General features: G+C 37.0%; 1 protein-coding gene and 1 long non-coding RNA gene across 4 annotated transcripts in view; one reads left to right on the top strand and one right to left on the bottom strand.

Moving 5' to 3' along the window:
- Positions 1 to 14575, top strand: part of LOC113903546 — a 92212-nt gene that overhangs the window by 63815 nt on the left and 13822 nt on the right. The window lies entirely within an intron of this gene.
- The window catches only part of MINDY3 (MINDY lysine 48 deubiquitinase 3), an 80286-nt gene continuing 67733 nt past the window's right edge, over positions 2023 to 14575 (bottom strand). For all 3 annotated transcript variants that reach the window (XM_027559857.1, XM_027559859.1, XM_027559860.1), the window contains 4 exons: positions 9361 to 9433; positions 7459 to 7546; positions 5682 to 5753; positions 2023 to 3008 (listed from right to left, as the gene is read on the bottom strand). In XM_027559857.1, the coding sequence (XP_027415658.1) occupies positions 2859 to 3008; positions 5682 to 5753; positions 7459 to 7546; positions 9361 to 9433 (383 nt within the window). In that variant the 3' untranslated portion in view covers positions 2023 to 2858. The remainder of the gene's footprint in view (positions 3009 to 5681; positions 5754 to 7458; positions 7547 to 9360; positions 9434 to 14575) is intronic.

Below are 14575 nucleotides of genomic sequence, written 5' to 3'. Positions count from 1 at the left end.
TTCAAAGTTCATCCATGTTGTAGCACGTTTCATTATTCTTAATTTTCAAATGATTTTTCATTATATGTATATACACTTATTTATCCACCCATCAGTAAACATTTAGGCTGTTTCCACTTATGGCTAGTATGAATAACACCACTATAAACATGGAAAGAAAAGTTTCTGTGGTATATATGTTGTTTCTCTTGGGTGTATACCTAGGAGTGGAAACACTGGGTCATACACTAGCCCTTGATTTAACTTTCTGAAGAACTGCACTACTGTTCTTCTAAAGTGATTTCACCATTTTATATCCCCAACAACTACTGCAGAATCCCATTTTCCTCACGTCTTGGCCAACAGCTGTTATTGTCTAGCTTTCTAATTTAAACATCCTTGGGTAGGTAAGATGGTATCTCATGACTTTTATTTGAATTTCCCCAATGACTGATTTTGTTAAGCATGTTTTCATGTGTTTACTAGACATTTTTTTTTATCATCTTTGGTAGTATCTCTTCCAATCATATGGCCATTAAAATTTTGTTGTTAAGATTTCTTTATATATTCTGGATACAAATTCCTTATGAGGTAATCAGTCTCCAATATTTTCTCTCATTCTGTGGGTTGTCATCTCATCTTTTTGATGGTGTCCTTTGAAACACAATGCTTTTAATTTTGATGAAGTTCAATTTATCTTTGCTGCTACTGTTTTTGGTATTCTAAGAAACACTGCCTAACCTATTGTGACGAGGAAAATTTCTTCTTTTATAGTTTTAGCTTACAAGTAGATCTCTGATCTTTTAAATTTTTACATAGAACGTGAAGTAGAAGTCTGAATTCATTCCTTTGCACGTGAACGATTGTTTTTGCATTGTTATTTACTTTCAGTTTGAGATGAAACCTTACCTTTTTATTTTCCCAACTTTCTATAAAAGTTACATATTTGCATTTAAGCACTGCTTTATTTCTATCCCACAATTTTGCTGCTATTTTCATTATCATTCAGCAAAAAATATGTTCTAATTCCCACTGCAATTCCACTTTGACCCTTGGGTTATTCAGAAATGTGCTGCTTAATCTCCAGACTTTTGGGGATTTTTATAGGTTTGTTTTATGGTGCAGCCTATGGTCTAGGGTTAAGTATCCCACATGGACGTGAAAAGAAAATGTTATCTGCAGTTGTCTAATGTCATGTTAGATAGTTGTCAGATCAAGCTAAGGTCCCAGTCATGGGAGTTAAGGCACCTACACTCTCCTAGCTGGGCCTCCAGGCTAAGAGGCAGACAAGCCATTCCCGTTGTATTTTGTTCAAACCCCTGAGCCATAGGCTTTATAAAATGATTATGTCATGAAGTTTTAGAATGGTTTGTTATGAAACAATTGTTAAGAATAACAGATTATAATGTAGACTCAGTGTTTATGAATAGAATCTATGGTTTTTCATAATCCTTATGGAATTTAGGAGCAGAGTTAGAGAACTAATTCTAGCATAATATTTTATATCCATTTGGAAATAAGCAAGATTAACCCCAAATACTGACATTTTACAGCTGTAATTGTAGTAGCTCGTAACACACTCCTAATACAGTGGAGTTGTTATATATAAAATTGGGGGCTTTCCTATGCTAAAATCTACTTATCATTGTCAATGTGTACAAAAATATAAATACAACCCCCAAGAGATTTATAGAGGAAATACATATTATTGAAGTAAAAGTTCAGTTCTGAAATTCATTATGAGGCTATCTTGTCTGCCTTAAGTGAAGTATTTTCTGGGTATTCACATTTCAAATTATTGGGCAACAAAACTACTGAAATACAGTAATTGCTTTCGAAAGTACACAGGAAGGGGCTTTGTCCACTTACGAAGACAGCTGTCCCCCAGGTTTTGGTGCTTCTGACCATTTGAGTTGCTAAGTGCAAGGACCTGTTGAGGTGCTGTGTGAGTCCAAAAGGCATTTGTTCTGTGCCGGTAGGGCTACTGGGCAGACTCATTTAAGAGTATGTTATTTTGAGCTATGAATGTAAACAAATCAAGGGTAAAGTTAAAGAAAAAAAGTGTTTATTTAGGCCATCGACTAGGATCATAATAAATAATGCAATATACTAACGTAATAACAGATGTTCTCATGCATTTATCACATTTATAAATATACAAGAAAGCTGGCTTACAGGGCTGTTGGGACAAATTTGGAAATGTGTAGTTGGCAATACAGTGAAAGTTAACAGTGTTAAGACTATCAAACAGATTCTCTTTCCTATCATTTTTTAAAATACATCCTCTATATATCTGTGAATAAATGGTAATGTTCCCTTATAGTTTCTACTTTTTATACACATGCCAGAGCTAAGCCAATTGTCAAAGATTGAGGTTGATAATTTGTTATTTATCAATATTTCTAATGGAAACCAGATTTTAGAAATAATAAAGGTAAAAATTCTTCTGCATGTCAATGTGGAGGCTGATGTATTGCATGCCAGAATCACTTAAACAATAAACGGTGCCTGAATGAAATAAAATCCCAAAGTAGAAGTCTATAAATAGTAACCTTGATACTTAATATAAAAATGCTATTGTAATATGATGTCTGTAATTTGGCAAATGACCAAATTATCTGACTGCAACAGTGATGAACTTTGATTAAAGCTTAGTTTTGCTAGTAAATTTCACATAAAGAATTTAAATAGGGTAACCTTTAACATAAAGCTTTAAAACAAATAATTTAAACATATCTTAAACACTGAAAATGTGTCTTTAATTGTTATTTACAGTTTATCAGTGATACCAGTGTATAGCTTCATTGGGCCACTTGCCAGTCTTGCGTCCTTTTTTCAACATCTGCTATTACAATCTTCTTTATAAATACTTAGGCAAATCAGTTTAGTGAAGGAGAGCGATCTGTGGTCCAGAGTAATTCAATGTATGGCCATTTGGTTTGGAGACAGCGTTTAATGGGCGTGTCATCTGTCTGTAGCAGGGGGTCTTCAAACCCCATAACAACTGCGGTTCCTTCCACATACATTACCTATTGAACAGAAGCAAGCCACTGAGGTCAATCAATCTTAGCAAAGTCTTATGAGGGACTTTTTCATAGACCAGCAAACAGGGTACTGTGTTTATGATTCGGGATTTTAAAAAATCACAAAGAACGTACTGCTTCTGATAAAAGAAAATTCATTCTTCAAATGTTGCCTCATCATTCAAATGCTGCCTTATTTCAGATAAAAAGTTGTAATAAAAATACAGCTATATATTCTGAGAAGGACTTATAATGAAAGCAGAAAATAAAGTGCTGAATTTCCAGAGCTGGAAGCAAATTGGATATTTGTCAATGAAATTTTCTGTTATTGTATTAAATACTTCTGAAGTGCTCTTCATTTTGGTTTGGCACCAAAAATCATGGAGAAAAAAAGACGTCAGTCAGAAACAGAAATAGCAGGAAAAGGTTGATGGATAAAAAACTAGGTAATTGATATGCAGTGGCAGGTGGACGTCAAAAAAGGTTTCATTCTAATTTAAAAAACTTTTAGACATTATCTATGAAGTAACATACTAACAATGAGTTAGCATTTATAAGCACTCACTGTATATATGAAAGCACTGTCATTAATTTCTCGATATCAGGATATTCTAATTGCATAATTTGAAAGACAAGAGAATAAGCCTGCTGTGTTGAAAAAGTATGTATAATGATTTTCACATTCCGTGGCTGATACATATGATTGTAATTATAGCTTTTATCTTGGAAGAACATAAACGTAAGCCTTAAGTTGGAGTCTCCTTAAAAAACATTAACTACAGGAGTGGAGTATTTTCTATTACTAGGTCAGGTACTTTGGTTTCTTAATTAGGTTCTAGGTTTGATGGAGTAAGTTTACTATTAAAACCCTAAGTAATCATGCTTTTTGGCTCTCTAAAGCAAAACTTCTTTTTCTGAAAAACTGTCCACCAAGCATATAGCAGGTTATCATAATGAACAAGAAAGACAAGACCTCCCTTCCATGAGAAACCTTCCTTGCTCACAGCATTAGAGCAGAAGTGCTCAGGGCTGAGTACCATGATCTCCTCTGTGGCCTCACCAGCCTGGGCTGCCCTGGTGGGCCAGGCTCCCTTCCACTTGGCCAGCCTTCTCCTGCTACCTGTTTCCTCAGGTATTTTTAATAGTATCTTCTAAGCGGTCTACCACATTTCTAGCTTGTAAGTAACTTTATGTTATACCTTTGCAGCTTAATAGTATAATACATGCTTTGCATTCTAATTCTTATGTACTGTTGTCAGGTTAATAGTTCATCTTTGATTTCTGATCTTTTTGTTAGTCATGTCAGACACTTGTCATGAGCATGACTTAAAAACTTACTATACACTATACACATACAGCATGGGCAAGCAGACCAAGGACAAGACTGGGTTTCAGGAACTCAGTTCCAGTCCCTGCTCTGACAGTGACTGGCTGTGTGACCCTGGGTGAGTCGCTTAATCTCCGTCCCAGAGGCTTCATCTGTAAAATACAGATAATATTTGACTGATCTACCTTGCAGGGATTGTGTAGGCAAGTAACTACTTTGTGACTACAAAGTACCTTCTAGTACAAGGCTACACAGAACTTACAACTAGATGAAGCGCTCATTTACACATTAGGACCAAACATACAAGTTTTCTTATTGACAATTTCTATTTTTCAAAATAGGTATCAATCAATTACCCTCCTATGAAAAGATCTTTGGCCCTAATTTAGTAAAAGTTCTAATTTATATTTTGTTATGAAAACAAAAGTATATTTTAGGGGCAGGTTTAGATTTGCCCTAATGCACATGATGATCTGTTTTCTGTAGCCATCCTCAGTATATCAAATACACATGAAGTCAGCATGGGTACTTCAAATTAAAAAGGCATGTTAGGCCTTAGTCCTAATATGAGCTGTATCTACTGTGACTCTTAACTGGAATAAATGCAAACAGAGTAGATACATCTCATGTGTCGCCAAGCTCATTAATCAAAGAAGGTGAATTGGCAAGACCAAGCTTCTGCTGTGGAGTGGGTGAGCACATCTGCAAGTGAAGCACCCGCGGGCCCTTGTCCGAGATTCAAGAAGACAAAATCGGAGCACAGCGGGTGAACCGCAGGCTTGGAGGGAGACACCAGGCCTTTGCTCCAGCTCTGCTGTCTCCTGGCTGCCTGACCTTGGTGAGCTGCTTCCTTCTCTGTGCCTCAGTTTTCTCTACTGTAAACGGAGAATATGCAAGAATACTTAGTTCACGGGGTGGGGTGAAACTTTGGAGAAAACAAAGTGTTGATGACAATTCTAGGTACATCCTCAATAAATGCTCGCTGTTATGGTTATTAATTTAAATCCTTTAAAATAGATTTTTTTTTTTTTAAATAAAAAGTCTCCCTCTTGCCCCTTCTTTCTTCATTTAAGTGGATCAGTAACTTCAGTGGACTAAACTTGATTTTGTAATATTTGCACACCAAGGGTAACAACATGTATGTAGATGAGTTACCTTGTTACAGTGAAACCACTACTCCAAAATTCCAATGATGATCTCACGAGTCCAGGTCTAAGATAAGCTGCGACAGTAAGAGACTCCTAAAATAACCTCCTTGCTTAGGCATCAGTTTTATGGGACTCAGACATTGTAATACATACTCCTGTATTTTATCAACTCAGGTGAAGACAAATTATACTGAGTTATCATACCTTTTCATTGTAATTTGACTGTTTCAATCCGTTGTAGTGGTAGACAGTAAAAGACTCTGGACCACTGGAACCCTATATTATAAATAACCAACAATTAAAACTGTAAATCTTTATATCAGGCAATTTCTAACTAGCAATTCAAAGTAAAATGGAAGCTTCTTAATTCTACAGCCTTGATTAAGGAATCAGTTGACAAAGCAAGAAACTTAGATTTATGTACTTAAGTACTATAAAATCTAAAAGCTGAAATAGTCGCATCTGGGGAAGAGACTGGAAATTGGCGGAGCGGTGATTTTTATGATAAGCTCTTCTACAGTAGTTTATGGTTTTGAATATGTGCATGTATGGGGGTGGAGATGAGACTTGGCCCAGTCCCAGAAGCTCCTGGAACCCACCTTCCAGGCACTACCTACCTCTTCCATCCTTCAGGTATTCTGAGCTACTCCTTCCTGCTCATGTTTAGTTCATGCTGGGATTTGTAACCAAGAATCCTAAAAATGTAGGACCTAAGCTGCTTTTCCAGTCTTGTCCCCAACCACTCACCTTTCTCAGTTCTCTGAGACAAGCATATTCCTCATCTTCCCATGAAAAGACCTTTTGTTGTCAGCTCTGTGCACATTTGTGATTTTTTTTTCAACTTCTCTTGTTTTACAAGATCTAGTTCAAATCGTACTTTAAGTTTTCCTTAAATATACTAATTGGACTTCCAGTTGTCTCAATAATTTGTGCATCATATTTTAAAAGTTCGTATTTTTAACTGTTTTTAACTTTTCATGTCTAGAATCCAAGCTCTTTTTTGTATCCCACTCAAAAGTTTTATAAGACATATCAACCATCCTAATTTATACACGAGTCGGTGCAATTACTTAGATAAATGATTTGACTGGATTTTCAGAGTTAACTTACAAAATAAATATTTTACTGCAGTTATAGTAACAAGTGGCATAAAATAGCAACACAAGGTAATGTAATGGTGCTAAAATGCTTTGTCTCTGGGCTTAGACAACCTACACTGGAGCCTGAATCAGCCTCGTGCTAGCAGTATAACCGTAAGCCATTTTTTTAAGTTCTCTAATCTTCAATTTCCTCACGGGGAAAAATAATACACAATTTAGAAGGTACACAGTATCTCATGCATAGTACATGCTTATTAAATGGTAGCTGCTTCTGCTATTCTTACTGTAAACCATGCTGGTATCTGATGAAATCACAACACACCTTGCTAAATAATTTGAGGGAGTGGTAAAACCCTGCACTCCGACAGGAGGAAAAGTAAGTGTAGGCTGTAGAATTAGCCAGTGACATAGACATGACCCAAAATCAAACAGTACAGTTGCACTCAAAGGGTCTTCTTTAATGCAACTAAAATTCTCCTGGGATACAGGAGCACTGGTAGGAGTTCGCACTACACACAGGCTCCTTAACCTTCTTTGCTAGCACTGAGAAAGTTGTAAAGATAGATACCAATCTGTTGACAATAGGGACCTGAGAGAAGTTACCCAGGGGCAGGAGGGAATTAAGAGAATCTTTCTTTAGAAAACAGTATCAAAGTATCTATATTGGTGTATATACTCTTTCACCACCTCTGTCCTTTAATCAAAATTTTACATTACTGTATTGGAACACACATGGCCCTTCTATCCTCTTGGTCTGGGCAAATATTTACATAATAATAGTGCTTTCTTAGTCTAATATCTGCATGTTAGAACATGTTTGGTAGGGAAAAATGCTGAAACAATCATAATATGATCATCCCAATAGAATGAAACAATGTTACCTGATCAGGAAAAAATTCTTGAAGAAATGGACCCAATAATATGATTCCTAATCCTTCTGGATCTAATTTATTCTTCATAAGATTTATACTATGGAGAGAGAGAAAAGAAAAACAGTGGATACCACAGGAAAAAAAAAGCTTATTTTTCTTCTTTCATGATTAAATTACTGGTACTGCAACACATTTGACTGCCAAAAATCCCGAGAGCTGTTCTTTTTTAGACCCTTAATGACAAATACACAGGAATGACATCTAATTTGCCAAAACTTGGTTATTTTTAAACCAGAGTAATCTGTTACTATTTAGAATTTAAATTATGATGATGACTTTGGAATATTGTTCCTTATTAGGTAACGTATAAAAAACCCAGGCTTGTAAAAGCAGGCCTATAGCCTCCCAAAAGCACATTCCCTTTGCTTCATAGGTATCCCTGAATTTAGCTACCAAATGAGGCATTTAGGCTTAAAAATAAACATTTTTTTCTTTTACGTTAAAGAGAAAAAGGAACAGTGTCAAAGGCAGCGGTATGGGGGTATAATCAGAAACATCTCCTGAAAAGCTTACTTTCAAGAACCAAATAAGGTGGAGGTTTAAAATTCTTAGACAGTGTAAACTGAAGGTTAAAAAAGGTAAGACAATTCTCAAAGAGCTAATAAAGTACACTGAATTTCAAGAAGTGGCATGACTGGAGTAGCGCTTGGCAGAGCCCTTAGCATTTGGTGTCACTGAGGTTGCTGAAAGGTACTATGTATAGAAAGAAGGCAGAGAAGATGGATTGCAGTTTAAAGAGTTTTAAAAATGAAAATGGTCTTTTCAGAACATTTTTATTCTCCATATTACCTCTCAGGTTATAAAGGTAACTTTTATACAGTTGAGCCTTTCATAACATGGCTTTGAATTGCCAGGATCCACTTACATACACACACACACGTATTTTTCAATCAATATATACATATATCATAAATATATTTCTCTGATGATTTTCCTAATAACCTTTCCTTTAGCTTACTTTAAGAATACAGTAATACATATATTTACTATATTTATTAATCCTTGATACAGTCCAGTTAGCTTATGGCCATCAAACATTATAAATGTGACTGGACCAAAAGACCAAGTGAGTAACTGTCCAATCTTACAGCTATTTCTAGAAAAAACAATTTGACTCAGCTGTGCTAACTTTAATAACGACCTTTTTCTTCCTTCCCATCTTAAGACTTCTTAGTAACCAAAATTATCCGAGTTCAAGTCTCTCTTGAGTATTAGAGCAATGTCAACAAAAAGATCTCCACTTGGTAATCAGTTGAGAATAAATACGGTAGTTACTATTATACCATTTATTGGACTGGTTCAACTGTCTCTGAATTTCTCCTCTTTAAGTTGGAATCACCAATTATGTCTACTAAGAAAGGGTAACATCCCAGCTCTAGGTGGTGAGATTGAGACATTATTTCACATGTGATTAATTTGCAAATGTTTATACATATTTCATACTTTCAAAGAAAATAAGCCAAACTAACTGAAAACAGAATAGTATCAAGTTCTAAAAACTGTGTATACCAATTTGTTTTGGGTTGCTTTTGCTGAATCCTTTCCTTAAATGTTTGTTAGCTAAAGCTTGTTCACTGTCAGATACACTTTCAGAAAAAGGGAAAAAAAGAAATGTAGATCAAAGGTGATTTTTAATAACCTATATTTGATCAATATATTATGTATTTGATTAAAAGATGTGTCCACCTAACTAGACAGAGATCTTCCCATGGATAAGAAAGATCCCAAATTTATAGAAGTTATAGATGGAATGATGTACATTTTTAATGAAGACAATGGCCACATGGGGCAGTTAAGAGTCCTCCTACCCTCCCCCCTCACTAAATAAATAACACTTTGTATGTATCTTACTATTCAGGATCGGAAACAAGGTCCAATGCTTTCATCACATCTTCTAGAAGTGAGTCAGGTATGAATCCATTATCTGAGAAAAAATATTACAGACACAATTTAGATAGTTTACTTCAAGAAATGCTATTATTGCTGATCACAGACACCATGAAAAGTCAGTAAGAGGGATACAAAGAGTTAAGGAATAGCATATTCAGTTTATTTTGGGCACAGTGTCTATCAGGTTCTTTTTTTCTGTTAGTGTTCTTGAGCACATAGGCAAAGATTTATTTTCAAGGTTAGTTTTTAATACAAAAATAACCACATGACTTCTACCTGAGAACACCAAGGAAACCTTAAAGCCAAATTACTTCTTAAACAGGCTTACAAATTTAAATGATGTAAGTTTTTTCTACTTAAGTTTATAACAACTATTTATTAATTAGGTATATTTTTCAATATTTATTGAAATGTAAACCTTTAAATTCCCTTTAACAAATCCAATTTAAATAATCCTTTACCAATAAATTCCTCTTGTTACAATGTTTTTTTAACTTTTTGAAAGGATTTTCATGATCGATTGCTATTTAGATCTCTAATAATATAAGATCAAGAAAAGATATCTCTTGACTTAAATCAACAGACCTGACTTAAATAAAAGCCAAAGAAAAAAAAAAGTTGGGACGCAGAGTAGACTCAAATGTAGATGAAGACTAGTCAATAGAAAATACTCCTTTTCTGGGGCTCAATGAGGATGGGAAAATGGCCCAAACTCAGATGACGCAATAGAGCATGACACACAAAAAAAGCTTGTAGGGCTGTCTGAAATCACAGTGCTTTTAAACAAGCAAGTTGTTGATTCCCTTAAATGTACAACACTCGAATTCCTCTACCCATTTACTCATTTCTGAAGACTGTCTTGGCTTCTGATCAGCTTCCAAAATGATACCCTTTTTCAGGGATTATAATAATAAAAATAAAAATCTTGTCTTGGAAAATGAGGTGTCCACAAGCCCTGCTTCTGTCATCAAACCACAATATAAAGCATAGCTGCTCTTTCTGGATGTAGCATGTACTCTGTCTCTACCAGAAAGGAAATAAAGAAGTTATGATTTTTTAAAGTATTTTCTTAAACCTCCTTAAGCACATGCTTATTCATATGAAGACTGGCCTTGACTAAAAGGCTGAGAATCATTTAGGATAATTAAAAATTTTCCTAAACATAGTTTTATAAAGTTGGGGTTTAGAATAATTCCAGTTTGTCAAGCTACCAATAATTTACAATATAGAGAATAAAGAACTTGTTTGAAGGCACCTGTGAAAATATTCCAGCTTTGTAAGCCTAACTTGAGTTCGAAAGGTAGAAAAAAATTATTCATTTTGCTTAGTTAGGTTACAGCTGAAAGCTTAGCATCTCCAAATGTAAAACAGGCTTTATCAGGTCACTGGCAGACAGAAACAGTTCTGTGTTTATGGGTTATCACATGTATCACTCGACACAGGCAGTGTGTATTACAATATTCTTCAGGAGCACTGAATGGCAGGCAGCCTAATCTCTTCTTACTGTAACTGAGACTCTGCTCCCATCCTCAAAAAAGCTAATTGGCTGTATAAGATACAAACAACAAGCAGGAAAACAACACAATGACCTCGTTAACTCAAACATGATTTACCTCAAAACGTAACCACTCCAATACTTTTTAAGCAGCCTATGAGATTTACAGCTTGTAAACACGGAGCACAGCAGTGACTATAAGCCAGTGACTATTTTTTTATACATACAGTATAACTAGAGACTGGAGAGCATTTTTTCAATACCTCACAGACTTTTAATATACCCAAGATCAGAAGAGGAGATTCGGAATTACCTTTTTAAAACACTGATTTTGAAGTTACTTTATTCTTTAGCAGTCATTCATATCAAGACAAGGGTCTTTAGAAAAAGAAGCCTTAAGTCTAAGCAGATGAAACTCATGCCATCTAGGATTTAGTTGGTTGGTTCCACAAAGAATATGGAAATGGAGACACAATGGTAAGATAACCTCAATACCAACAGCAGAGGAAACCTGAGAGTCAATTTGTTGACTTCTCAAGCTATTCTTGCCTGGAAAATTCCATGTACAAAGGAGCCCAGTGGGCTATAGTCCATGGGCTACCATGCTGGTGGGTTGCAAAGAATCGGACACGACTGAGTGAGCACACACACACACACACAGTGAGCGCGCGCGCGCACACACACACACACACACACACACACAGAGTGAGCACGCACGCACGCGCGCACACACACACACACACACACACACACACACACCAAGCAGGGCTAAGAAGCACACAAGAAAAAAGGAGAATGTGAATGCATCAGTAATATTTTTTTTTTTTTGCATCAGTAATTTAACCACATGAATATAAAACAGACCTGTGCAGGCGCTCCACCTCAGAAGAATGGGGAGGATGAGAGGGGGCACTGTGTGTGTGACAGTGAGCTCGTGAGCAGCTACAGAGCCAATATTCACATACAGTTAGGCTGTGTTTTAAGACATTTGAAAAGGAGGGGAAAAGCTATTTGTTTACAAATGTGAAAGAGTTTTGCTTTTTAAAAACAGGTAAACAGATGGTAAGAAGTGCCCAGCTCCTAGAGCATGAGAGGAGGGACATAGCGCAGAGCAGTGCTGGGAAGGAGCGTGACAGTGGAGTGAGTTAACAACCTGCTTGGTATGATGAGAGTTCATGAGGGAGAAGAAGTCAGAGCTGGACGTGAAGGAAAAGGAAGCACCCACTGTGATTCCCACTGGGAAAACCTGGGGAAGACAAGGGGAACCTGGCAGGTCTCTCTTAGCAGAGGCCGCAGCTGACAGAGAGCTGCAGGAGAACAGCTGTGTCAGGAGTTCAAGCAGGTGAGGGAGAGCTTGAGAGGAGGCAGGACCCAGCACTGGGACTGTAACATATTCAAACCTCTGTAGATGCTAAGAGTAAAGTTTCTTAGGAACAGAGGAGAAAATCGAGAGCTAGTTATTGTTTACTGTTTAGTCGCCAAGTTGTGTCTGACTCTTTGTGACCCCAAGGACTGTAGCCCGCCAAGCTTGGAAATCCCATGGACAACGCAAAAATACTGGAGTGGGTTGCCATTTCCTAGAAGAGATCTAACTGAGGAGACTGTAAACGCTGTTGGTCTTAGTCAAGAAAATAATAAATTATTTTTATTAAAGGTTGTATCATACTTTACCTATTATTATTATCAATCCTTTACTAACAAACAATTTAGTAGAACTCTTAGTGGAGAAAATATGTGACTCTGGCCCTGAGGCAAGGTCGGGTGTTTTTGTGGTTGCTTTTGCCCTGGTCTCCTGTCCCATGTCTCCCTGCTGCTTTGCTTCTCTGGCCCCTGGACAGCAGGGAAGACATAGCCCCAGGACCAGCACAGGGCTTGATATAAGAAGCTGCTCAATCACAGTTCTGACAATTATTCAAGCTAACCTAACTTTACACTTACATAAACTGTTCTGTTCAGGCACCATGGTTCAACCAAAAACAGCTTTGTGAACTGTACCTATGAAGTTTGGAAAGAAATGAGTAGTTGATTTCTGGCCTATCTTGCAAAACCACTTTACTTTATATGTGATGGGAAAGTTACAAACCAAACGTGGTGCAGAACACAGACAAGAGTACTATGGTGGGGGTGGGGAGCAAATTAGTAAGGTAGCTGATTAGTTTGTGACTAAAAATGAAGAATTTTCTTTTTGGAAAACTCAGCAGTGGCCACAGGACTGGAAAAGGTCAGTTTTCATTCCAATCCCAAAGAAAGGCAATGCCAAAGAATGCTCAAACTACCGCACAACTGCACTCATCTCATACGCTAGTAAAGTGATGCTTAAAATTCTCCAAGCCAGGCTTCAACAATACATGAACCATGAACTTCCAGATATTCAATCTAGTTTTAGAAAAGGCAGAGGAACCAGAGATCAAATTGCCAACATCCGCTGGATCATAGAAAGAGTGTTCCAGAAAAACATCTATTTCTGCTTTATTGACTATGCCAAAGCCTTTGTGTGGATCACAATAAACTGTGGAAAATTCTGAAAGAGATGGGAATACCAGGCCACCTGATCTGCCTCTTGAGAAACCTATATGCATGTCAGGAAGCAACAGTTAGAACCAGACATGGAACAACAGACTGGTTCCAAATAGGAAAAGGAGTACGTCAAGGCTGTATATTGTCACCCTGTTTATTTAACTTATATGCAGAGTACATCATGAGAAATGCTGGACTGGAAGAAGCACAAGCTGGAATCGAGATTGCCGTGAGATATATCAATAACCTCAGATATGCAGATGACACCACCCTTATGGCAGAAAGTGAAGAGGAACTAAAAAGCCTCAAAGTGAAAGTGGAGAGTGAAAAAGCTGGCTTAAAGCTCAACATTCAGAAAACGAAGATTATGGTATATGGTCCCATCATCTCATGGGAAATAGATGGGGAAACAGTGGAAACAGTGTCAGACTTTATTTTGGGGGGCTCCAAAATACTGCAGATGGTGACTGCAGCCATGAAATTAAAAGACGCTTACTCCTTGGAAGGAAAGTTATGACCAACCTAGATGGCATATTAAAAAGCAGAGACATTACTTTGCCAACAAAGGTTCGTCTAGTCAAGGCTATGGTTTTTCCTGTGGTCATGTATGGATGTGAGAGTTGGACCGTGAAGAAGGCTGAGTGCCAAAGAATTGATGCTTTTGAACTGTGGTGTTGGAGAAGATCCTTGAGAGTCCCTTGGACTGCAAGGAGATCCAACCAGTCCATTCTGAAGGAGATCAGCCCTGGGATTTCTTTGGAAGGTGAGTCTGAGTAAACTCCAGGAGTTGGTGATGGACAGGGAGGCCTGGCATGCTGCGATTCATGGGGTCGCAAAAAGTCGGACATGACTGAGCGACTGATCTGATCTGATGATACATAAGAAAGCAGACTTATAGACTGAAAGGTAACTAAAGTTATATGGGTTACCAAGATTCCTAGAATTTGTGTGACTGAAAGAGTACATCTCCAAGAACAAAAAATCTCAAGACAGAAGAAAATGAATTTATAAAAATAACTGCATTCATCAGTTGATAAGGACTAATCCAACAACGTAGGTTCCTACATGGTAATTTACAAGGGAATAGAAGGCACAACTCAGTTTTAAGGTTATCCTGGAAAACTCAGTTAGTTGTGACCATCACCTAACCAAAGGTGATCAAAA

Source organism: Bos indicus x Bos taurus, chromosome 13 (genome assembly GCF_003369695.1).
Source record: "Bos indicus x Bos taurus breed Angus x Brahman F1 hybrid chromosome 13, Bos_hybrid_MaternalHap_v2.0, whole genome shotgun sequence".
Classification (NCBI taxonomy): Eukaryota; Metazoa; Chordata; class Mammalia; order Artiodactyla; family Bovidae; genus Bos; species Bos indicus x Bos taurus.
This window is presented reverse-complemented; position numbering and strand designations above follow the sequence as displayed.